Source organism: Phyllobates terribilis, unplaced genomic scaffold (genome assembly GCF_046119375.1).
Source record: "Phyllobates terribilis strain yellow unplaced genomic scaffold, ASM4611937v1 Scaffold_12__6_contigs__length_324123572, whole genome shotgun sequence".
Lineage (NCBI taxonomy): Eukaryota > Metazoa > Chordata > Amphibia > Anura > Dendrobatidae > Phyllobates > Phyllobates terribilis.
Window position 1 is genome coordinate 66,941,764 of NW_027362772.1, and position 24,399 is coordinate 66,966,162.

Here is a 24,399-nt window from a genome sequence, read left to right on the forward strand (position 1 = left end):
CAAAGAAATAGCCCCTGTTGGTAACACTGTATGATGAGCTTTATACTTGCATGTCAGTCAGACGACGATATAAATCAGGCAAAGATCGAACCGCAGTGCACGGACTGGTCATCGGCTATTCTGGCCAGTGCATGACAGCTGCCAATAATTACATGAAGCAGTCACACTTGGGTTGGAATAGCCGATGGCCAGTCCGTGCACTGTGATTTGATTTATACAACCATCGGACTGAGTCCATAGGTTCACACCACCAATTTCTCCACAGATGTGAAAAACAGTCCGATTATTCTGATCGGTTTTTCTTGCACTTTTCGAAAAAAAAATTTCTTCGTGTCCTTTTTGTCAGCCCGTGAAAATCGGACCACACTTGGATGTTCTCCTAGTGTGGTCCGATTTTTTTTTAATTTTTTTAATTTTTTTTTTTTTTTTTTTTTTTTTACGGACCCATAGACTTGCATTGCAAATTTTGATCCCACCACTCTGATCAAAATCAGGCAGGTTTTTTTTTTCCCCCGCGGACTGCTCGGTCCAAGTGGAGAAAAAGAAAAAAAAGGAAAAAATTAGACTTGTGTAGAGCCCCGTATAATATTATAGGTGCGAGTCCTATATATGAAAATAGCAGATAGCACTTGTATGAGAAAAATTGGTCGTGTGCACGAACCCTAAATCTACACGTGTGAACGAACTGATTCACCTATGTGCGGCACCGAGACAGAGTATATTAATTGTGAACATGCAGTGATTAACACCTAAAGGTCACAAGAAGAGTAAGTGTAAGGGAAGAGTCACACGAGCCTGTAACTCAGACCAGGATCACAACGCAATGCTCGGACTGGCCATCAGCTATTCTCACCTGAGCATGGCAGCTGCATAGAAATACATGGCAGCCGATGGACAGTTCGAGCATTGCATTGCGATCCTTGTCAGATTATATGGCTATATGACTTCTTTTACCTGTAGCTGGCCATCTAGGGTTCAACAAAATGTCATCTGCTGCTGGTCTCAATTTTGCTTAAATCGAGTGGAGCAATAATTGCAAAAAAATACAAATTTTTAGAAAATTCAATTCAAAATCAATAAATTTGCTCATTTCTAATAATAACCAGCTATTGCCAGTCCCGGCCTCGTCATCGAGTATCATATATGATGCAGCCGTAGACAACACCCAACTCAGCAGAAAAGTTTCTGTGTAAACTAGATTTCATTTTTTTACATTTTTGGAGCTAAAATTTCTTAAGGGCGATTTCCTTCCTTTAAATGGGGTAGGAAGTGAACGGTTAAATGTCCTCAGTGCGGCTTCCTGCAGGTCAGAGATCAAACTGACCCCATAAATCAGAAAGCAAGTAAAGCGGTCAACATGGAGCAAGAGTGCGGGTGAGGGGTCTCATTGTGTTGTCATTTATATACAGTACCTGTCATTTATAATATTGGTGCGTCCTTACGTGGTAACAGCGCATTTGGACCTTGTGAGGCACCCGGGTCCTAATATAATTGCTACTTCTGCACCCCGACCATTATAGGTAATATACCATCAGAAAATGTAATTATTCTATGGATCAAAATTTTTGTATTTAATGTCCTTTTTTTCATAGCAAATCTGCATTAAAAAAATAATTTGCACTCTTGCAATTTAAAAACACTGGCCACAGGGGCTATTTTAGGCTCAAACTTCCTTTCAGCAGTCTCATTATCTTCACCGGTAGGATTATAATGAGTTATTAATTATATACAGTAGATAACACTGGATCTACCATTCACAATAGGTGATGTCACAGCTCACCTCCTCCTCCTGTACAGTGACTGATAACACCTCTATATACAATAGATAACACAGGATTCACCATTCACAATAGGTGATGTCACAGGTCACCTCCTCCTCCTGTGCAATGCCTGCTAACAGCTCTATATACAGTAGATAACACAGGGTCCATCATTAATAATAGGTGATGTCACAGCTCACCTCCTCCTCCTGTGCAATGACTGCTAACAGCTCTATATACAGTGGATAACACAGGGTCCATCATTAATAATAGGTGATGTCACAGCTCACCTCCTCCTCCTGTGCAATGACTGCTAACAGCTCTATATACAGTGGATAACACAGGGTCCATCATTAATAATAGGTGATGTCACAGCTCACCTCCTCCTCCTCCTGTACAATGACTGCTAACAGCTCTATATATAGTAGATAGCACAGGATCCACCAGTCACTGTGTTATCTACTGTATATAGAGGTGTTATCAGTCATTATACAGGAGGTGAGCTGTGACATATATACTCAAATTGGTGGATCCTGTTTTATGTCACAGCTCACCTCCTCCTCCTGTACAATGAATAACACCTGTAATACAGTAGATAACACGAGATCCACCATTCACAATAGATGATGTCACAGCTCACCTCCTCACCATTCCTTCACAAACCCTTTGCACACGCTCATTAGATGTCTCAGTCAATACAAGAGACTCAATCTATTGCTGCTAATGTACATGTGCATTTCCCGAAAAATCAGGAAGATTCAGTCAAGAATAGCATTATTGCTAATTTTTTTTATTATTAATACAGATCGTTATCTGAAAACTAGAAGAATTGCCAAAAATATTTAAAGCATATGTTTAGCATAAGAATGTGATATAGACAGTAAGTCATTGACACATTCATTTACGCCATCAATAGATTAGGTAATGTTTCACATGACGGCTGTTGGTTTCAGTCTTACATTATTTGCACAACCTTGACTTTAAGAACATCCCATCATTTTGCAAACAGAGTGTTTCCATGAGAATACAGGTTTAAAAAGTTTAACTTTTTGGGCTCAGCCACATTACAGATCTGTGTAGTAAGTATCCAAAACAGACAGTAGTGCCAATAGGTGCTGTACCTTAATTTACCTTTAATTTTAAATGAGGCAAGTCCCACTAGATGCCACCGTATGGATCTACTTTACAGGCCTGATATGGCTCCCAGTGCCACCCAAATTATTATGGTGGTGCCATTCACTTAGCAGTATTATTGCTACCATTTACCAATGTGGCTTTCAGACTATGTATTCTAAGCAGGCTATTTGAGAAAGAAGGATTGGGCATGTTGAAATCCAACATGTCCAATCCTTCTTTCCAATGACATCTTCTGTATTTTGAGGAGACCAACGTCATAGGTCAACATCAGTTGCATATTTCTCTTGGGTTTTTGGGTGTTTTCTATGGGTTTGTAAGTTTCTTGCCACAATTCAAAAACATTAAATTCGTCGATCATCTTCCTAAAAAAAAAAAAGGAAAAAAAAAAATGTCTTCAAGGGCCATAATAGCCTAACAGGACGTGGGGTGGTAGCCGTGGGCGAGGTACTCATCTATTATGCCTCAGCACGCTACATGAAAGTGGGGGTCCTGGCTGGGTGTGTGAACTTCACCACAACCAAGCTCAGTATTACAGTCCAGCTAGCAAGAGTTCTATTCTCAACCCAAGGTTCTGCGTCTTCTTTCCCCTGTATAGAACTAGGTTGTCAGTATGGCTGGTACTTACCTTCTCTTCTACAGTCGCTCTGGAACTCCCTCCCGGGGCACTCTTGTCGTCTTATGTATTCTATCCCGTCTAGGCCCATTATCTCTGAGTTATAATCTCTGGACTATACTGCTAGGCATCCTGACCCAGAAAGAAGTTGCCAATTGATCACGCCATTCCTTTGGTCACTTCTAGCTTTCCTTCTGCTAGGATCATGCTACTCCCTGTCACGGTCTCCTCTCATGTTACGGACACCCACATCATTCGGCATTGCTTAGTTCTGACCTTAGGTCTGTTTTCTACGCACACTGGTCCCTATCTGGCTCACTGGAAACTCTGTCCCTTCACTTCATCCCCACCCACTTTTGGGCCAGTCCCAAACATTAACTCTCACTTGCCCTACTCTTGAACAACACACATTACAGTTCACACTACACATCAAAAATAGACATGTTCTTCAAGGAGCAACGTGGGCAATATGTCCATCTTCTTACAATATGACCACATATTCTGGTCTTCACAAGATGCAATACATGGTGTCCCATGGGGGATCACCCTGTCTTAGACAAATAGTCATCACAAACTTAGCATATTCATATCTTAAAGTCTAAAGCTCAGGGAAGATAATTTTCTGTTGCACAGAACTTACCATTTCGGGATGAGGACTTCATCGTTGAATTTGTGTCACTTGAACTGAAAGTAAAATAGGCATTAAATAATGGAAAAATAAATTGAAAAAATACCCCCTTCCAACTTTGGGCCCTACAATGTTATCATCAGGACAGAGACTATAAATAAATCATCACTCATCAGTAATCAAAAGGACCTTGTGCCTGCAACTTTTTTCTTTTATGGACCTCATGACCAAACTTCCCGTTAGGTGTTCTTTTCATTCTTTGTTGGGATGTAGCATTGTTACCAACATTTGTTTTGGTAATTGTAAGGTGTTTAAGTCCTTCTACCAATCCAACCCCTGAGGAATCAACCACATGTGGTTGTGGTTTGTGAAAACTTCATCCTTTTTTGGCTCAGGACACAACAATTTTGCAGGACAGTTCTGGCAAAATTAGGAAATTAGACATATATGGATGTAGTATGAAGCCAAATCACCATCTACATCAATGTCCATACATCTATAAAGATCATTATAGAAGACAGTCAATGGTTTTGTTGTTGATGTAGATTGTCTTTTCGTAAACTCCTTTACACAATTCCAGGCAACCAAAAGGTCTTCTCCAGCAAGAGCAAGTAATCCGCTTGATAGGTGATGACTAGAGATGAGCGGTGTTCGACTAGAACTGTTCGCCAATCTCAAATTCGAGCTGTTTTGGGCGGTGTTCGAGTTGTTCGACGAACCCGAACGATTTGCAAAAAATTCGGCTGTTCGAGGTTATGTTCGATAACTGTTCGTGCACCAAAAGCGTGTCCTGCATGTCTGGCGCTATTTAGAGCACCAATCATGCAGGGATTGTCTGCCACTCACTGTAATGCCACAGCCATGGTGGTTGTGGCATTACAGTGATTGCCCAAATCGATGGGAACAGTGCCAACAGTGAAACATGAAAAGCCGGCAATTCAGCAGCGGCATACACCTGTACCCGACAATTTAGAACCGAAAGAATAGAGCTTCACACATAGATTAGATAGATATAAACATGTCAGCCACATATATACGAAGTACAGTGAAAGTGCTGCTTACTCTACTTGTCATTTAGCGTAAAGGATTTATCAAAAAAAATAATAGTGTTTTCATGCACCGTCTCTTTAAAAAAGCCGGCCGGCAATTCAGCAGCGGTACCCGACAATTTATAACAGAAGGAATAGAGAATCACACATAGATTAGATAGATAGAAACATGTCAGTCACATATATATGAAGTACAGTGATAGTGTTGGTTACTGTACTTGTCATTTAGTATTAAAACAAAGGATTTATTATTAAAAAAATTGGCATGGGGTTCCCCTTAATTTTAGGCTCTAGCGGAGGTTAAGCAGACGGCTGGGGCAGATGTTTGAAGCCTGGGAAGGGGGTAATACCCACGGAGCTTCCCAGGCTACTAATATCAGCCCCCAGCTGAATACATAGCCTTTACTAGCTATTAAAATGGGGGACCCCCCAAAAAAAATGACGTGGGGTCCCCCCTAATTTAATAGCTAGCAAAGGCTAGGCAGACAGCTGGGGGCTGATATTAATAGCCCAGGAAGGGAGCCATGAATATTGGCCCCCTCCCAGGCTAGAAACACCAGCCGTCAGCCGCCCCAGAAATGGCGCATTCATAGGATGCGCCAATTCTGGCACTTAGCCTCGCTCTTCCACGCTGCCCTGGTGCGGTGGCAGGGGGTAATAGGGTTGGGGTTGATGTCAGCTTATAATGCCAGCTGACATCAAGCCCAGGTTAGTAATGGAGAGGCGTCTATAAGACACCCCCATTACTAACCCCATAGTCAAAGTTAAAAAAAACACAAAACACCCAGAATAAAGTCCTTTAATTGAAATAAAGACACAATCCTTTATTGTTCTAAATTAAACCATACTTACCGTCACGCCCATTCCAGCTGAAGCCAACGATCTCCTGCAATAAAAGAAAAATAATAAAGCAACCTCATCCTTACCTTTCCATGGTTCCCACGACAGCTTCAGCTCTGCTACATCGAGATGACAGGCTGGACCGCAGCAGAACGCTGCCATCCAGCCTCTCATCCCGCAGACACTGAGAAGCGCAGGCTTGCTTGCGCTGCTCAGCGTCTCTCTGTGACGACATCCAGATGAGCCGAGTTCATGTCCAATGAACTCGGCTCACCTCATGCACGTCACTGACAGCGTGGGAAAATTCTCACGCTGAAGCGGTGAGTGCAGGAGAATTCTCCCACGCTGTCAGTGACGTGCATAAGGTGAGCTCATGTCCAATGAACTCAGCTCACCTCCTGCACGTCACTGACAGCGTGGGAGAATTCTCCTGCACTCAGCACTTCAGCGTGAGAATTCTCCCACGCTGAAGCGCTGAGTGCAGGAGAATTTTCCCACGCTGTCAGTGATGTGCATAAGGTGAGCTCATGTCCAATGAACTCAGCTCACCTCCTGCACGTCACTGACAGCGTGGGAGAATTCTCCTGCACTCAGCGCTTCAGCGTGAGAATTCTCCCACACTGAAGCGCTGAGTGCAGGAGAATTTTCCCACGCTGTCAGTGACGTGCATGAGGTGAGCCGAGTTCATTGGACATTAACTCGGCTCATCTGGATGCCCTCACAGAGAGACACTGTGGAGCGCAAGCAAGCCTGCGCTTCTCAGTGTCTGCGGGATGACAGGCTGGATGGCAGCGTTCTGCTGCGGTCCAGCCTGTCATCTCGATGTAGCAGAGCTGAAGCTGTCATGGGAACCATGGAAAGGTAAGGATGATGTTGCTTTATTATTTTTCTTTTATTTCAGGAGATCGTTGGCTTCAGCTGGAATGGGCGTGATGGTAAGTATGGTTTAATTTAGAACAATAAAGAATTGTGTGTTTATTTCAATTAAAGGACTTTTTTCTGGGTGTTGTGTTTTTTTTAAATACTTTACTAGAAATTCATGGTGGTCATGTCTAATATTGGCGTGACCCCATGAATTTCGGGCTTAGGGCCAGCTGATAATGCCAAGCTGGCCCTAACCCCTTTATTACCCAGTGAGCCACCGCATCAGGGCCCTGGATGAGTTGGGTACAGCGCCAGAAGATGGCGCTTCTATGAACGCGCCATTTTCCGGGGTGGCTGCGGACTGCAATTTGCAGCGGGGGTGGCCCAGAAAGCTTGGGCCTCCCTGCGCTGCGGATTCCAGCCCCCAGCTGCCTAGTTGTACCTGGCTGGACACAAAAACAGGGCGAAGCCCCACCTCAATTTTCTTTAAATTATTTCATGAAATAATTAAGAAAAAAAGGGCTTCCCTATATTGTTGTGTCCGGCCAGGTACAAATAGGCAGCTGGTGGTTGGGGGCAGCCCGTTCCTGCCTGCTGTACCTGGCTGGACACAAATATAGTGCGAAGCCCCACGTCAATTTTTTTTAAATTATTTCATGAATTTCCTGAAATAATTTAAAAAAAATTGACGTGGGGCTTCGCACTATATTTGTGTCCAGCCAGGTACAGCAGGCAGGAACGGGCTGCCCCCATCCACCAACTGCCTATTTGTACCTGGCCGGACACAACAATATAGGGAAGCCCTTTTTTTCTTAATTATTTCATGAATTTCATGAAATAATTAAAAAAAATTGAAGTGGGGCTTCGCCCTATTTTTGTGTCCAGCCAGGTACAACTAGGCAGCTGGGGGCTGGAATCTGCAGCGCAGGGAGGCCCAAGCTTTCTGGGCCCCCCCCCCGCTACAAATTGCAGTCCACAGCCACCCCGGAAAATGGCGCGTTCATAGAAGCGCCATCTTCTGGCGCTGTACCCAACTCATCCAGGGCCCTGGTGCGGTGGCTCACTGGGTAATAAAGGGGTTAGGGCCAGCTTGGTATTATCAGCTGGCCCCAAGCCCAAAATTCATGGGGTCACGCCAGTATTAGACATGACCGCCATGAATTTCTAGTAAAGTATTTAAAAAAAACACAACACCCAGAATAAAGTCCTTTAATTGAAATAAAGACACAATTCTTTATTGTTCTAAATTAAACCATACTTACCATCACACCCATTCCAGCTGAAGCCAACGATCTCCTGCAATAAAAGAAAAATAATAAACCAACCTCATCCTTACCTTTCCATGGTTCCCACGACAGCTTCAGCTCTGCTACATCGAGATGACTGGCTGGACCGCAGCAGAACGCTGCCATCCAGCCTGTCATCCCGCAGACACTGAGAAGCGCAGGCATGCTTGCGCTCCTCACTGTCTCGCTGTGACGGCATCCAGATGAGCCGAGGTCATGTCCAATGAACTCGGCTCACCTCATGCACGTCACTGACAGCGTGGGAAAATTCTCACGCTGAAGTGCTGAGTGCAGGAGAATTCTCCCACACTGTCAGTGATGTGCATGAGGTGAGCTCATGTCCAATGAACTCAGCTCACCTCCTGCACGTCACTGACAGCGTGGGAAAATTCTTCTGCAATCAGCGCTTCAGCGTGAGAATTTTCCCACGCTGTCAGTGACGTGCATGAGGTGAGCCGAGTTCATTGGACATGAACTCGGCTCATCTGGATGTCGTCACAGAGAGACGCTGAGCAGCGCAAGCAAGCCTGCGCTTCTCAGTGTCTGCGGGATGACAGGCTGGATGGCGGCGTTCTGCTGCGGTCCAGCCTGTCATCTCGATGTAGCAGAGCTGAAGCTGTCGTGGGAACCATGGAAAGGTAAGGATGAGGTTGCTTTATTATTTTTCTTTTATTGCAGGAGATCGTTGGCTTCAGCTGGAATGGGCGTGATGGTAAGTATGGTTTAATTTAGAACAATAAAGGATTGTGTCTTTATTTCAATTAAAGGACTTTATTCTGGGTGTTTGTGTTTTTTTTAACTTTGACTATGGGGTTAGTAATGGGGGTGTCTTATAGACGCCTCTCCATTACTAACCTGGGCTTGATGTCAGCTGGCATTATAAGCTGACATCAACCCCAACCCTATTACCCCCTGCCACCGCACCAGGGCAGCGTGGAAGAGCGAGGCTAAGTGCCAGAATTGGCGCATCCTATGAATGCGCCATTTCTGGGGCGGCTGACGGCTGGTGTTTCTAGCCTGGGAGGGGGCCAATATTCATGGCTCCCTTCCTGGGCTATTAATATCAGCCCCCAGCTGTCTGCCTAGCCTTTGCTAGCTATTAAATTATGGGGGACCCCACGTCATTTTTTTTGGGGGGTCCCCCATTTTAATAGCTAGTAAAGGCTATGTATTCAGCTGGGGGCTGATATTAGTAGCCTGGGAAGCTCCGTGGGTATTACCCCCTTCCCAGGCTTCAAACATCTGCCCCAGCCGTCTGCTTAACCTCCGCTAGAGCCTAAAATTAAGGGGAACCCCACGCCAATTTTTTTAATAATAAATCCTTTATTTTAATACTAAATGACAAGTACAGTAACCAACACTATCACTGTACTTCATATATATGTGACTGACATGTTTCTATCTATCTAATCTATGTGTGATGCTCTATCTTTCTGTTCTAAATTGTCGGGTACCGCTGCTGAATTGCCGGCCGGCTTTTTTAAAGAGACAGTGCATGAAAACACTATTATTTTTTTAAATAAATCCTTTACACTAAATGACAAGTACAGTAAGCAACACTATCATTGTACTTATTATATATGTGACTGACATGTTTCTATCTATCTAATCTATGTGTGAAGCTCTATTCTTTCTGTTCTAAATTGTCGGGTACAGATGCTGAATTGCCGGCCGGCTTTTTTAAAGAGACGGTGCATGAAAACACTAATATTTTTTTTAATAAATCCTTTACACTAAATGACAAGTACAGTAACCAACACTGTCACTGTGCTTCTTATATGTGTGACTGACATGTTTCTATCTATCTAATCTATGTGTGATGCTCTATTCCTTCTTGTCTAAATTGTCGGGTACCGGTGTATGCCGCTGCTGAATTTGCCGGCCGGCTTTTTTAAACAGAGTGTCTTCTGAGCAGTTTGTCAGCTTTTGGACACCTTTGCAGGTGTTTTCTATGTGTTTCTATGTGTTTTTGTTTGCCTGCCATTGGTTTTAACGGTGTTCGACGGTGTTCTAAGGTGTTCGACGAACAGTTCGACGAACAGTTCCTCGAACATCCCGGTGTTCGACGAACCGAACCGAACCCGAACACTACGGGGGTGGCTCAACACTAGTGATGACTTCTAGATAAGTGAGGATCTGACCAATGAGATCCCAACCAATTACTAAAATGAGGGCCTTTTTTTCCCCTTGTTTGACTGGAGTAGCATTGCACATGTCTTACTCTCTCTATGGGACTGAAAGATTGTTGAGCGCCGTACATGGCCGGAGAATGGTGGACATGGCCGGAGAGTGGTGGTTGCGCACTCACCCTCAAGGTCTTTTTACCAGACCGCCCTTTTAAAATAATGGTTCTAATTCTCTTTTTTTTTGTAAAAAGTATTCCACGTACATTTCTAGCCTCGGTCACAGATTGCATTGTACGTCGTGTACTTACTTTTTGCGCCGTTTGTGGATCACGAACAGATAAATTAATGCTATGATAAGAATCAGCAATAGCACTCCAGCCACCGCCACGCCAACGGTCATTGCCATGGTTTGGCTGAGAGGATCTGTATATTCTGCAAAACAATAAGGGGTCATCATATAAAATCGAAGACAAAATTATTTAGCAGTAAAAGAAGCAAAAAATTATTCATCGTTGGTTGCCATTATGCTACACAATGCATCATTTGATTATTGTGCTCTCCACCTACAATTCCAGGTTTGAGACACCAACACATCATAATCGATGGCCAGTCCCACCTTAAGGAAAACATCTCATATCACCTCCCGTAGGCATATTTAAAAGGTTAAAAAACAAAAATTAAGTGGGTAGAACAGTGATGCATTGGGCATTGCTCTGGCCAGTCATTGGCCCAAAGAGCCACATGTCCTCCAGGGCTGACCAGGAAGTATGGTGACCTGGGGCCCAGGCAGCATTGAAATTAGAAGTACAGGGTAAAAATCTAGATCTCATATATATTGTAATATATAATAAATATGTATGAATGGATGGACCTCTTTAATGCTACTATGCTGTGTATATTTACCTGCAGTCACATTCACATATACAGAGTCAGTAGCCGTGCGGAGAGTCACCGGGTTCTTCACCACACACGTGTACAGTCCTTCATCCTCGGGTGCAGCATTACTAATACTATATTTGTTTGTTTTTTCCTGTAAGTCTGAGCCATTACGCTTCCATTGGTATTCCGGAGTTGGGACAGAATCAGCAGAACATGTTAAGGTGATGGAGGATCCAGGCCTCACAAACGGTGAGCCTTCTATTTGTGCCTTGTCTGGGCCATCTGTAACAGAAAAAAAGAAGCAGGTGCCATAAATACAGCAGATTAAAAAAATATTTTGGGGTCCCGCTTAGGTGAAACATCAGGTAAAATGCAATCAAACAAGGTCTGGTTCAAACCCCACTTTAAGATCTTAGCTGAGTGGGTGCTCAAGTCAGAAAGTCTTAATTTCCCTTGCAGCATTGGGTAACATGACTGATTACATCCCTAGTGGTCTAGAGCAGTAAAGAAGTTATTCCTAATATCCCTAGTAATCTAGAGTTGTGTAATTAGGGGGATCAACTTTTTATGAACATGTTGTCTATTTATCGTGACCATTGCAACACTATGTACATTGGCCATCAACCAAAAACAGAGCATCTTAGAAAACAGGGGTCATTCATATGGTGAAGTTATACCCTAAAAGGCCTCCATAAACATCAGACTGTAACAAAGGCCATACCGGTTTGGCCAAAAGTTCTAATGTGAATGGGGGCCTCAACTTTTTCTGGACAGATGGTGTTGAAAGAGATAAGTGTCCGGCATGTCAAGATTTCGGGCATGTCAAGATTTTGGAAGGCTGTTCCTTTTGTCCTCAATGGGATTAACAGCTTCCAGGGAAGACTGGTGGCATCTCTCTCGTAGAGAAGACAGTAGACCTTGGTAGAGTGTATGGAGGAGTCAGGAGCAGTCGGCCAAAAGATCAGCAAAAGCCTTGTTTGGTCCTCAGCCATCCATTGTGTATGTGGGGCTTTACTGACTTGTAGGTAGGTCCTACAAATTAACGTTCCCTTTTTTCTTCCAAACTCTAAATTTGTAAATATCAAAGTGGTTCAGTTTAATTTTAAAAGGGTTCAGACTGATTTTTATAAAAATAAAAACCCTCCAGGAACCTCAACAACTTACACCCAGACACTTACCCGGTCTCCTGTGGGTCTCTTTTTACTGTTCCAGACTCGAAACAGTGGATTATGGGCAGATATGATCAATTAGTCAATCAATGGCAGAAGAGGGTCATCACAACAGAAAGTGATTGAAACGGTATTTCCATCCATTTCTGGTGTGTCTCGAATAGACCAAAAAGCAGAAGCCATCGGGGGACAAGTGAGGGCGAGTATGACTCATTTTATTTATACTAGTCATGCACTATATGACCCCTTAGGTATGAATGTTTTAACTTTCTAATGTAGTTTTACAAATATAATATAATATACACAATAATCTCATCATTTTTTGTATAAAGTTCATATCTAGACCTATTCATCTCCATGACCTTGGGAAAAAAAAGCCCTATGTTGAGTCTGATTCCGCAGATCCTGCTCTGATCCCTCTCTTTGCTGACCCTACAAACATAATAAGACGAGGTAGGTGGGAAAGACACCACTGCAAATCAGATTACACAGTGTTTTCTTGCAGTCTGTAAATACAGTATATAGGAAATATGTTGGCCACACCAGTATAACTGATGGATACTCACAGGCCACGGTCACTGTGTGCGGATCACTGGTGCTGGTACTGACAAGGTTCTGAGCTTCACACCGGTATTCTCCTGCGTCTCCTCGTTTAACAGTGGAGAAGGTGAGAGTCTTGTTATCTCCAGATAATTTGGCTACAGATGAGACACCGGCATCATTCCTGGTCCACCTTATGGTCATAGCATTGTTGGTGCTACAAGTTAGGGTAAATGCCTCATTTTCCTTGGGTTGGGCGATGGACGGTGTGATTTTAGGTTTAGTGACTGGTTCTGTAAATAAAAAAAAGAGGAACACGGGGACAGTTAAATGATGCATACTTAGTTTGTTTTATCTTTACTTAGACCCAGTATCGGGATGAAAAAAATAATATAAAAATCTAATAAAAAAACATTTATATTTTTGTGCATTGTCCAATTTCCAACTGGTAAAGTTAATATGAGGAGTTTACAAAAAATAAAAAAGTTTGGTAAATTAACTCCATACGGGGGAATGATATGGTGGCATTTTCATTCTAGATGAACACTCGGGTCGTGAGACTCTCAAAACTCTTGAGCGAAAAATTGCTCATACACCCCATATAGCTGCAAATTGAATGCTTTTTTGACCAACATATATCTATATCTATCTCCCATCTTCCCCGTATTCATGAAAGCTTGCCATCACCGAATTTACATGTATTTCAGTGGTGGACACACCATTGGTGCAAACTGAGGGTTCCAAGATTGGAGGGGGCAACTTCTACCTCCAAAGCTGGTGGAATGGTGCATTACATGAGCTATTGGACTCCAAAGGGCCAATAAATTGTTCTTGCACAGGGGTCCTCTTCTGTCTGTGTCCACCCCGATGTGTTTTCAAGAGGGAGAGCCTATCATACATAGTAGATGGTCTGCCAATCCTAGCAAAATTGGAAGGCATTTATCAACTGGTTGGGTGCCTTAAATGGCATCTGTCACCAGGTTTTTGACACCTAATTTGAAAACAGCATGATATACGGGCAGAGATCCTTATTCCAGCGATGTGTCACTTAACAGACTGCTTGGTGCAGTTTTGATAAAACCATGATTTTATCAACAAGAGATTATCACTAGGGGACTAGTAAACCTGCTGCCATGTAGTCCTCCATATTTTTTCATAGTTTTTAAGGTTGAAGGTAGACTTTAGTCCATCGAGTACAACCTATAGCCTAACATGTTGATCCAGAGGATGGCAAAAACCTCAAGGGGCAGACACTAATAGCTCCATGTTAGGGGAAAAATTACTTGCCGACTCAAACTAGTTCCCTGCATCCATGTCCCATCACAGAATCTAATTCCCATAACCTATAGTTGGTATACATGAGCTCTGTATAACCTCACACCCACCACTGATTGGCAACTTTATGTGTACACTGTTCATAGGCAGAAAGCTGCCAGTGTTGTGGGCGGGGTTACACAGAGCTCAGTATTCAGAGAACTGCTACAGATTAAATAGTGAGTGTATCAAAACTACAGCAAGCAGGTAAGTAAGTGATACATCGCTGGACTCAGGATATCTACCCCTACATTATGCTGCTCTCAGATGGGTTGGCATAAACCTGGTAACAGATTCCCTTTAACTGAATGTCCTTAAAGGGTTTGACCTCTTCAGGAGTTATATTCAGATCCTTGTGTGATATGTGATTTTTTTTCTTTATTACTGAAGTTATGCCCTCTTGATGCATTACTGATGTCATAGGGTCTGAGTTACAAGGTGACAATGAGTTTATGGGGTAGCATTTGTGGAATGACCTTGGTGTCGGAAAGAAGTTCCAAGGGCATAAAGTGGCAGAGGTACAACTGTACCAGACTGAGCCTTTTCATCATTATCTGATGTGTCAATTGGGGGGGGGGGATGAGATTAAAATGCCCAGGTGTTGATGAGAGGTGAAATCCTAGTTAACATTGCAAAGAATTCCTTAAAGACGTCCATGTATACGGCTGTGTTCACATTGTCATCAAAATGATGCAGAAGTGACACGCACAATCTACCCATAGCCAAGCAACAAACATTGATTCTTGAAGTGACTGTTGGTGCAACTTATTGGTCAACACTTCATAAAATTAATTTTGGATTTATACAGATGGATATTTAAGATTACACATCCCTTCTTGCTACCATAGAGACTAAAGTAAAATAATATAGACACATTTTTGCCCTTCCACCCTCCTTCTCATATCATCCTTACACAGGATATTTCAGTTCTTCAACTACCGTGCAACTTTTATATTTTATCTTTTGTTTAAACAGACGAGTGGTCTTAGACGGAATGAATTCTTTTCTTTCTCCTTCTGCTGGAGTGTTTGTGAACGCCTCAGACTTTGCTCTCCTCCGTTAGATAGATATTGAATAAAAGTTTTATAGGGTTTTTTTAGATGGGTTTCACCTAATAAAATAAACGACTTGTAAATAACATCTCTGAGCAGTCTTATGGTCTTCATCCACAAGAAACTGATTTGAGCTAGGAGACATTTTTTCCTCCTAAATCTTCCCCCATCACCTGGGAGTGATATTATTGAGAAGAGGAGGAACCGCAGCAACTCAGCCACGAAGTTCAGACCCCGAAATGTTACAGAGCAGGGGGCAGAGTGCAGAAAAGTCACCAACACTCTGGTGACCTCCCCTGGTATAACATCAGCACAAACACAGCGCCCCCGTCGGGAGCTTCATGGCCGAACAGCTGCATGCATCCGTACATCACCAAGCACAATGCCGAGCATCGGATGGAGTGGTGTAAAGCTGCCACCACTGGACTCTGGAGGAGACGTGTTCTGTGCAGTGACGGATCACATTTCTCTATTTGGTGTCTGATGGAGGAGTCTGGGTTTGGTATTTCCAGGAGAACGTTACCTGCCTGACTGCATTGTACCCGCTTGTACAGATGGTGGAGGCCCCTTCAAAATCTTATAGAAATCCTTCCCAGAAGAACAGAAGGTGTTATATCTGCAAAGTGGGAACCATCTCCATATTAATGGATGTGGAATGGCAGGTCAGAAAGGCTCCTGCAGTTATAATGTGGAGGTGTCCTCAACACTTTTGTCCTTAAAGTTTCCTCATACAGGCAAATCTATGCCAACTATCCTAACAAATTAACTAAATTGAACCAATCAATATCTCCCTCATGTGCAACCACGAGAATGTACATAATGAGAAATATGAAGAAGCTTAAAGAAGATTATCTGTTCCATCTTGCAACCTTTAGATTAAGCAGCCAACCACTACCACTCCAACGGTATTACTCACAGCTTTCCTACACCAAATCACTAGTCTTTTCTTCATACTGTAAGGAGGTGGAGGTGTTGTCCATATTTCCCCTTGAAGACACGTGTATTGTTACACAGGTAGTTGATAAGGACAGGTAGAGATAGGCTGCGTTCATACATTGCGTATTTTCGCGCGCTTTTTTGCGCGCGCTTTTTGAAAATACGCAATGTGCTTTGTGTCTGCCAGCAAAGTGAATGGGAAATTCACTTTGCCGTTCAGACACGGTGTAATTTTACGCAGCAGGAAAGCGCAGCTGCGTAAAGAATTGGCATGTCAATTCTTTACGCAGCTGCGTCCTGCGCTTTCTCTCTATTGTGCCCATTATAAGCGATGGAATTACGCAGCGGTGTTCACACACTGCGTAATTCCATCGCTTTTTTACGGAGGCGCAGGATGGATACTCACCTACCCGATGTCAGGGGAGAGGCGTCCGGTCCGGTCCGCTCCAATCCCGCGCTTCCAGCATCTGCCGGTGAGCCGATCAGCGGTTAGCTAACCGGCTTGTAACAGGCCAGTCAGCTGATAACAAGCCGGTCAGCTGACAGTCTGCTGATCGCTTCACGGCAGATGCTGCAAGCGCGGGACGGAGCAGACGCGTCTCTCATCCATCGGGTAGGTGAGTATCCATAGTCTGTACATACACTGCTAGGGACACACACACACACACGACACATAGACACACAGGAGACATAGACACAGACAGTACACACACATGTCACCCTTCATTTTCACACTGCGTTTTTTGCTGTGCTTTTTTACGCAGTGTGTGAATGGAGGTGCTTTTTTTTACCTGCTTAAAAAAACGCAGGTAAAAAAAAGCAGGAAAATACGCAATGTGTGAACGCAGCCTTAATGGTTGGGACTAGCCCAGAGTGGGAGGAGCTAAAATGAAGGGACACAGGGAGTTTCCTGCTATGAAGGCACAGATGGTGCCAAGCTTACAGTCAGAGCAGACCTTTGGTCTGATTAGTCAGCAGAGCCGCATGGATTGGGTATCACTAAAGTGAGGAAACGAATAGCGTGATCCAGAGTGGAGACCAGGAAAAGTGTTAGAAGAAGTGATTGATTCTCACGAGACGAGGTCTGAGGCAGGAAACCTGGCAGGATGGTTCGGAGTTATCTGACAATCAAATAATGGAGCAGCTCTGAGAAGGAAAAGTTTATTTTTGAGTGGTGGTCTCTCTCATTGAACTCTACAACATCTGGTCCTGGCCAGCTGAACTCACGCGGCATCATAAGGTCTGCAATGGCATTGCATCCCCATCTGGTCTAAGATGGCGCTGAGAACGAACTCTAAGATGGTGGTTAGTGACAGTATGAGAAGAAGAACCTGCCCATCGTGGGTGTAGAAGACATGAAAGGCGCAAAAGATTTGTCCAGCCCTCCAGAGGTTTCACCTACCAAAGGAGGTGTCTTACCAAGAAATGCCAGCCAACAGTAAGAGATGCCAGCCCATATAGGGTGAAGAGGAAGAAGTATGAAGTATGAAGATGGAAAATGGCGGAGGCGTCAAACCAGATGTTGTTCTGAAAGGGACTCCACCCATTGAAAGGCAGAGCAGCGACATGAAGGTCGGTGCCATTGGTCTGCTCGGAGTTGGAGAAAAAGCACCATCTTATGACGGAGGGGTGCGCACTATCAGGAAGTGTGGCGGAGTCAGCATCAGTGCCCCAAGAACCAGACGGGGGTGAAGAGGACCTTGGGCTGGCTGGACTGTTCGTGGAAGGATTAGAAGCTAGTGCGGGAGGCCTGCAACAGGCAGTTACACAAATTGAGTCAGCGGTAGTGTTGAGCATTCCGAAACTGAAATATCAGGTATCGGCCGATATTCACGGTATCGGAATTCCGATACTTTTAGAATATCGTATACCGGAATCGGAAGTCCCCATAATGCAATGAGCCAGTTTCATTTTATTCAGCCAATGAGGATCCTAAGAAGTGTGGGCACATCCTGTTAGGCATGTAGGCATGTTAACTAATGGCATGGCAGTGATTGGCTGCTGAAATGATGTCATGATGCACTATAAAAGCCACCGCCGCCATTTTGAGCTCACTCTGCTGTGAATTCAGTTAGGGATAGGATGCTGTTGTTCTGAGGGACAGTTTTAGCTACCTATTTGCTCTATTCTGCTTTACCCAAGCTACTTTATAAATCGCTGTGCCTTGCAGCGCTAGTGCACAGTTCTCTGAGCTGTTCACCGCTGTCTGCAAGGTCTGTGTGTGTGTGAGTGCAGCTCACGCTGTAGTGTGTGCTTCAGCCACGTCTGGTTGTAGTGCGCTCAGCGTGCGTCACTGCCTCATACATTGTCCTTTTTTGATAAATGATCATTTTTCCTGATTTCTCCTATTAGTGTGGTGGTTCCATCCGTATTCAGCTAAACTGGTTCCAAACACACTATATAGGAGTAGTTAGAGGAGCCTTTCTGCAGCATTGTGCCCTGCAGCCCCAGCCAGATTAGTATTAGCCTATTTTTTGTAGCCTCATCTATTGCATTGTAGGTTACCTTCCTGCATTGTAATAGCTACAAAAAGTTTGTGATACTATCGGTATTACATATTTGGGCACATCCAGTGTCTTTTTGTGACAAAAAAAACCTAAATAAAGTTCACCAAACACTCCACTTTACAGTTGTGTAGGCCACATTAGCTCATATTAAAGTCTAGTCCACACTTTATAAAATTAGTGTTTCTTATACCTGTTAGCAGCTGTTCAGGAATAAGCACACTAAGCCCTTAGTACTTTTCTGCCTATCTTTATCAGTCTACCAAGATGAAGAAGGCAGGGAGTAAGGCATGTGGTCGTGGTCATGGGCGTGGACGTGGACGTGGAGTTTCTGCAGGGAGAGGACGTGAGGATTCTGTGCCTGCAGGGAGAGGACGTGGGGATTCTGTGCCTGCTGCGGGCAACAGTGACTCAGCATCCCCCAGTTTTACCAGGGAACAGTCCTTTATGCGCAGCTTTGTAGGAGCTAGCCGTACCCCACTGCTGCGGGAGGACCAAATTGAAGCCGTTGTCGGATGGATGGCAGCTTCGACTTCAATTAGTTCCAGATCCTCTCAGGTCCTGAGCACTGAAGAGTACCCATCTGTCTCTTCACCACCTGCCAAATTGCCCAGGCAGTCAGAGAGCCCGGGACAGGAGCCATCTCTACTTCTGTTCTCTGAATCTCTTGGCTTGGAAAGAGGGGGCCAGCCAAGCAGAATTCGAGAATTTGAAGAAGAGGTAGTATGCAGTGATGCGCAACCGTTTTGTCTCTCTGAATCTGAAGAGGCGGGTGGGCCAGTGCCTATGGTCAGCAGCACACCTCAGTACGCATCTGATGAGGAGACTCAGGTGCCACTTTCTGGTGCGTACTGTGCTGTCGAAACTACCCAGGAGAAGCAGTTGTTTGAAGAGGGTGGTGTAGATGATGAGGTCCTTGACCCATCATGGCGTGAGGGACAGGAAGGTGGTGGGAGCAGCTCTGAGGAAGAGATTCCCTGAACAGCCCAAAAAGGAGGAAGAGGGAGGGGGCAGACTTGGTTGCCTGTAGCTTCCACTTCGGCACCCATTAGGAGCATGGCTCTTCCAAAATCCAAAGCGGGCGCTCCCAAGACTTGCAGTGCCTGGTCCTTTTTTGACACAGTTGCAGATGACATTTGCTTTGTCAAATGCAAGCTGTGTAATCAGAAGGTGAAAAGAGGGAAAAGTGTCAGCAACCTCAATACCACAAATATGTGGAAACATGTGCGGACCAAGCACGTGGTGGAGTTACAAAAACACACTGAAGACCTAGGCCAACCTACAGCGCCACCTACCACCTCTTCAGCTCGTGTTGTAGCCTCTTCCTCCAGCTCACACACAGCTGGTTCGGCTTCCTCACAGGATCGCCATGAAAGAACCTCTGGCACTGTTGTACAGAGACACAGTGTAATTCCACACACAGCACCACTTTCCCTGTCATCCTCACACTCCCAGGCCAGTCTACAGCCATCGTTAGCACAGGCATGGGAGAAAAGGTGCCCATACTCGGCAAACCACCCCCGAGCTCAGGCTCTGTATGCTGGCATTGCAAAACTACTGGCCCTTGAAATGCTATCATTCAGGCTGGTGGAGACTGACACCTTCCGTAACTTTATGGCATTGGCAGTCCCACAATACAACGTGCCCAGCCGGTTTTATTTCAGCAGGCAAGCCATCCCTGCCCTGCAACAGCATGTGGAGGGAAAAATTAAACATGCGCTACAAAACACCGTCAGTAGCAAGGTCCACCTGACCACCGATGCGTGGACCAGTAAGCATGGAGAGGGACGATACCTTTCCCTCACTGCCCATTGGGTAAATGTTGTGGAGCTGGGTACAGATCTTGAGAGTGGCGCTGTACGTGTTCTGCCAACTCCAAGGATTGGAGGAATCCAGTCTGTACACTGACTCGTCCTCATACTCCAGTTCCTCTGAATCAGTGCTGCAGGAGCCGTCACGGTCTACCTCCACATCGACCCGTGAACGGTTGGTTACCTGTTATGATGACCGATATGAGCACAGCCGTGGCCAAACGTCAACAGGCCGTATTAAAATTAATTTCTTTGGGGAATCGAAGCCACACAACGCAGGAGCTCTGGAATGCCATCAAGCAGCAGAGAGACGTGTGGTTTGTGCCAGTGAATCTCCAGCCAGGCATGGTAGTGTGTGACAATGGCCGAAATCTGGTGGCAGCTCTGGGCCTAGGCAACCTCACTCACATCCCATGTCTGGCACATGTGCTCAACTTGGTCGTGCAGAGTTTTTTGAGGGACTATCTGGATCTTGATGCACTGCTTCACAAGGTCCGCATAGATTGCGCTCACTTGCGGCGTTCCAGCAACGCAAGATCGCGCATTGCAGCTCTGCAGCGCCGATTACGTCTTCCGGAACATCGCATCATATGTGACCTACCCACCAGGTGGAATTCAACGTTACATATGTTGGAGAGGTTGTGTGAGCAGCAGGCAGCAGTAATGGAGTACCAACTGCAGCAGGCGCAAACAAGTCGCAGTGCGTGCCGTTCATAGAGGCCCACTCAGTGGTGGTGAAGTGTGAAGGACATTTGCCACGTTTTGCGTGCCTTCGATTATTCCACGCGGATGGCAAGTGCAGATGATGCACTAGTCACCATGACTATCCCCCTTATCTGCCTGCTTGAAAAAACACTGCAAGCACTAAGGGAGGAGGTTTTGGAAGAGGTGGAGGATGAGGAGTCACAAATGCCATCTGCTTCTGTACAGTCTGCGCAACATGGTTCCTCACAAAGGCCTAGGCAGGGGACACTTTGTGAGGAGGATGAGGAGGAGTCAATGGAGGAGGAAGACATCTGTCCAGAGGAGGGAGGTACACAATGCTCTAGTAGTAAGTATCTAGAGCGAGGGTGGGGTGATGCAGAGCAGGCAGAGATCACGCCTCAAGCAGGGGACAGCATTTCTTGGCCAGTTGGCATTCTGCAGCACATGGTTGATTTCATGCTGCAGTACCTGAGAAACGACCGCCGCATCGCCCACATTCTCAACACGGCTGATTATTGGGTGTCCACCCTCCTAGATCCTCACTACCGGGACAACTTACAAAGCCTCATAACACCGTTGAACCGGGAGCGTAAAATGCGGTAGTACCAAGACGCACTGGTGCATTCCATCATGTTCTCCATTCCAACCGAGAGCAGTGCTGCTAGTGCTTTACAAAGCAGCTCAGTGCGTTGAGGCAGTGGAGGAAGCTCTGCACAAAGAGGGAGCAGAAGCAGTGCCTCAGCACAAGGCAAGACCAGTATGGCCCAAATGTGGCAAAGTTTTGTGTCCCCGCCGCAACAAATGTCTACACCATCACAGACGGCTCCAGTCAGCAGTAGTCAACGTATCCGTCAGATGGTGACAGACTACATGTCTTGCCCTCTCCGTGTACTCCCAGACGGCTCTTCCCCCTTCAAGTTTTGGGTCTCTAAGCTGGATACATGGCCAGAGCTTAGCCAATATGCATTGAAGGTGCTGGCTTGCCCTGCTGCTAGTGTATTATCGGAACGCGTCTTTAGTGCCGCAGGTGGTGTATTAACAGACCGTCGCATGAGCCCATCCTCCGATAACGTTGACCGGCTTACTTTTCTGAAAATGAACAAGGCCTGGATCTCGCATGCATTTGCCAGTCCTCTTCCAGAATAAATAATTGGTTGGCAACAGTATCCAGGTCTCCTGTTCGGTTCATGTTTCTACCACCTGAACTGTAATCCCTGAGCTCCAACACCGCCAGTTGCTGCTCAGAAGTGCCGTCTGCACAGTAAACGCTTGCTCCAGTGTTATTGGGGTTCAGTAATGTCAGCTGATCCCCAGCTGTGTGTCCGGCAAATTCTCCTGCTCTGTCAACATCCACTGTACTACTAATTTAAAACTTGCTCCAATTACACCTCTGGCTCCTCTGTTTTTAGTATTATCCCTGAGCTCCAACACCGCCAGTTGGCGCTCAGAAGTGCCGTCTGCACAGTCAACACTAGCTGCCGTGTTATTGGGGTTCAGTAACGTCAGCTGATCCCCTGCTGTGTGTCCGGCAAATTCTCCTGCTCTGTCCACATTCGCACTACTACAGATTTTAAACTTGCTCCAATTAGGCCTCTGGCTCCACTCTGTTTTTAGTATTTACCCTAGATTCCAGCATCGCCAGCTGTTTCCCAGTAGTGTCTTTGGCACGGATACTCCCTCCTGCCCAGCCTGGTGCCAGCACGACAACTGTTTCCGGGTAGTGTTAATGTCACTTTGCCTCCAATGCGTTGTCCTGTCGTGTTGCAGTCGGGTTAGCCGACTCTATGGTGCCTGCAGTTTAGGTGACTCCTATGTGGGCTGTGGAATCTGGCAATGAAGGCTGGTTCCATAGTGCCAATAAGACAAGCACCCCCTGTAGGACTGTGGGTTTCGGTAACTGCGGCCGGCTCGAAGCCTTGCAACTTTTTTTTTCATGGGTACCTTCTGCTACCCATCCGGGTTCCAGTACCGTCAGCTGGTTCTCGGCAGTGCCTTTGGCTTAGGTGCCTCCTTCTCGGTATCCAAGTTCCACCAATGTCTGCTGGTCCTTGGTAGTGCTTTCTGGCACAGGTACCTCCTGCTTAGTAACCGAGTTCCAGTACCGTCAGCTGGTCCTCGGTAGTTCCATTGGCTCTTGTACCTTCTGCTACCCATCTGGGTTCCAGTACCGTCAGGTGGTCCTCGGTAGTTCCATTTGCTCTTGTACCTTCTACTACCCATCCGGGTTCCAGTACCGTCAGCTGGTTCTCGGCAGTTCCTCAGCCTTCTTGTACCTTCTGCTACATTTCCAAGTTCAAGCTTTTTGAAATGGGTCATGGTAATCACTCTGGATCTCCCTGACGAGGACACTGAAGACGAGGACCCTGAAGACCACCCCGAAGACGAGGACCCTGAAGACCACCCCGAAGACGAGGACCCCAAAGACGAGGACCCTGAAGACCACCCCGAAGAAGACCACCCCGAAGAAGACGAGGACCCTGAAGACCACCCCGAAGAAGACCAAGAAGATGACCCTGAAGAAGATGACCAAGAGGACAAAGAACAAGAAGACAACCACCAAGATACAGAAGAACAAGAGACAGAAAACCAAGAAGCAGAAGTACAAGAAGCTGCAGAACAAAAATCGGAAGAACATTAAGCATAAGACTAAAAATCAGAGCAAAAGATATTATCTAAATTATAAGCAGAAGATGACCAAGCAGTGTATGGGGGTGAGTCCGTTCCTCCTCATGGTGCCCCTGGAAAAGACCTGCTGCTGCAGGCCAAACTGAACGCCGACAAATCCTGTTGTAAATCTTTTGTGACGGGCAGAACGAAAGGTGTAATGTTCAAACTTTTATAGATAACAAATACAGGAATGCCTGTCACAAATAAGAATATGATGAAGAAGAAGAATATGAAGAATGTAAAAAAAAAAAAGAATAATACGCAGAAGGTGAAGAAGAAGTGGATGAAAAAGATGCTGAGGATGATGAAGGAGAAAGTGTGGGAGAAGTAAAAAAGAAGGTGAAGAGCATGGAAGTAGTGAAACAAATATCTGACAAAATATTAAAATACTTAACATAGTCAATATTTCCGTAACTCAGAACGTCTTAAAAAAAATATTAATTCCTGCTATTCCATTTGATTGGGCTAAACCTCTATTCCTTTATTGTCTCCCACACCTCCCCCAATACATTCTATATT

The 24,399-nt window shown here is 45.2% G+C and overlaps 1 protein-coding gene across 1 annotated transcript in view; it reads right to left on the reverse strand.

Annotated features, from left to right (window-relative positions):
• LOC141172083 (cell adhesion molecule CEACAM8-like) overlaps nt 1–24,399 on the reverse strand; it is a 107,804-nt gene that overhangs the window by 22,630 nt on the left and 60,775 nt on the right. The window contains exons 3-6 of the mRNA XM_073655920.1: nt 12,918–13,184; nt 11,207–11,464; nt 10,612–10,735; nt 4,151–4,194 (exon numbers count right to left, since the gene is read on the reverse strand). Of these exons, the coding sequence (XP_073512021.1) occupies nt 4,151–4,194; nt 10,612–10,735; nt 11,207–11,464; nt 12,918–13,184 (693 nt within the window). The remainder of the gene's footprint in view (nt 1–4,150; nt 4,195–10,611; nt 10,736–11,206; nt 11,465–12,917; nt 13,185–24,399) is intronic.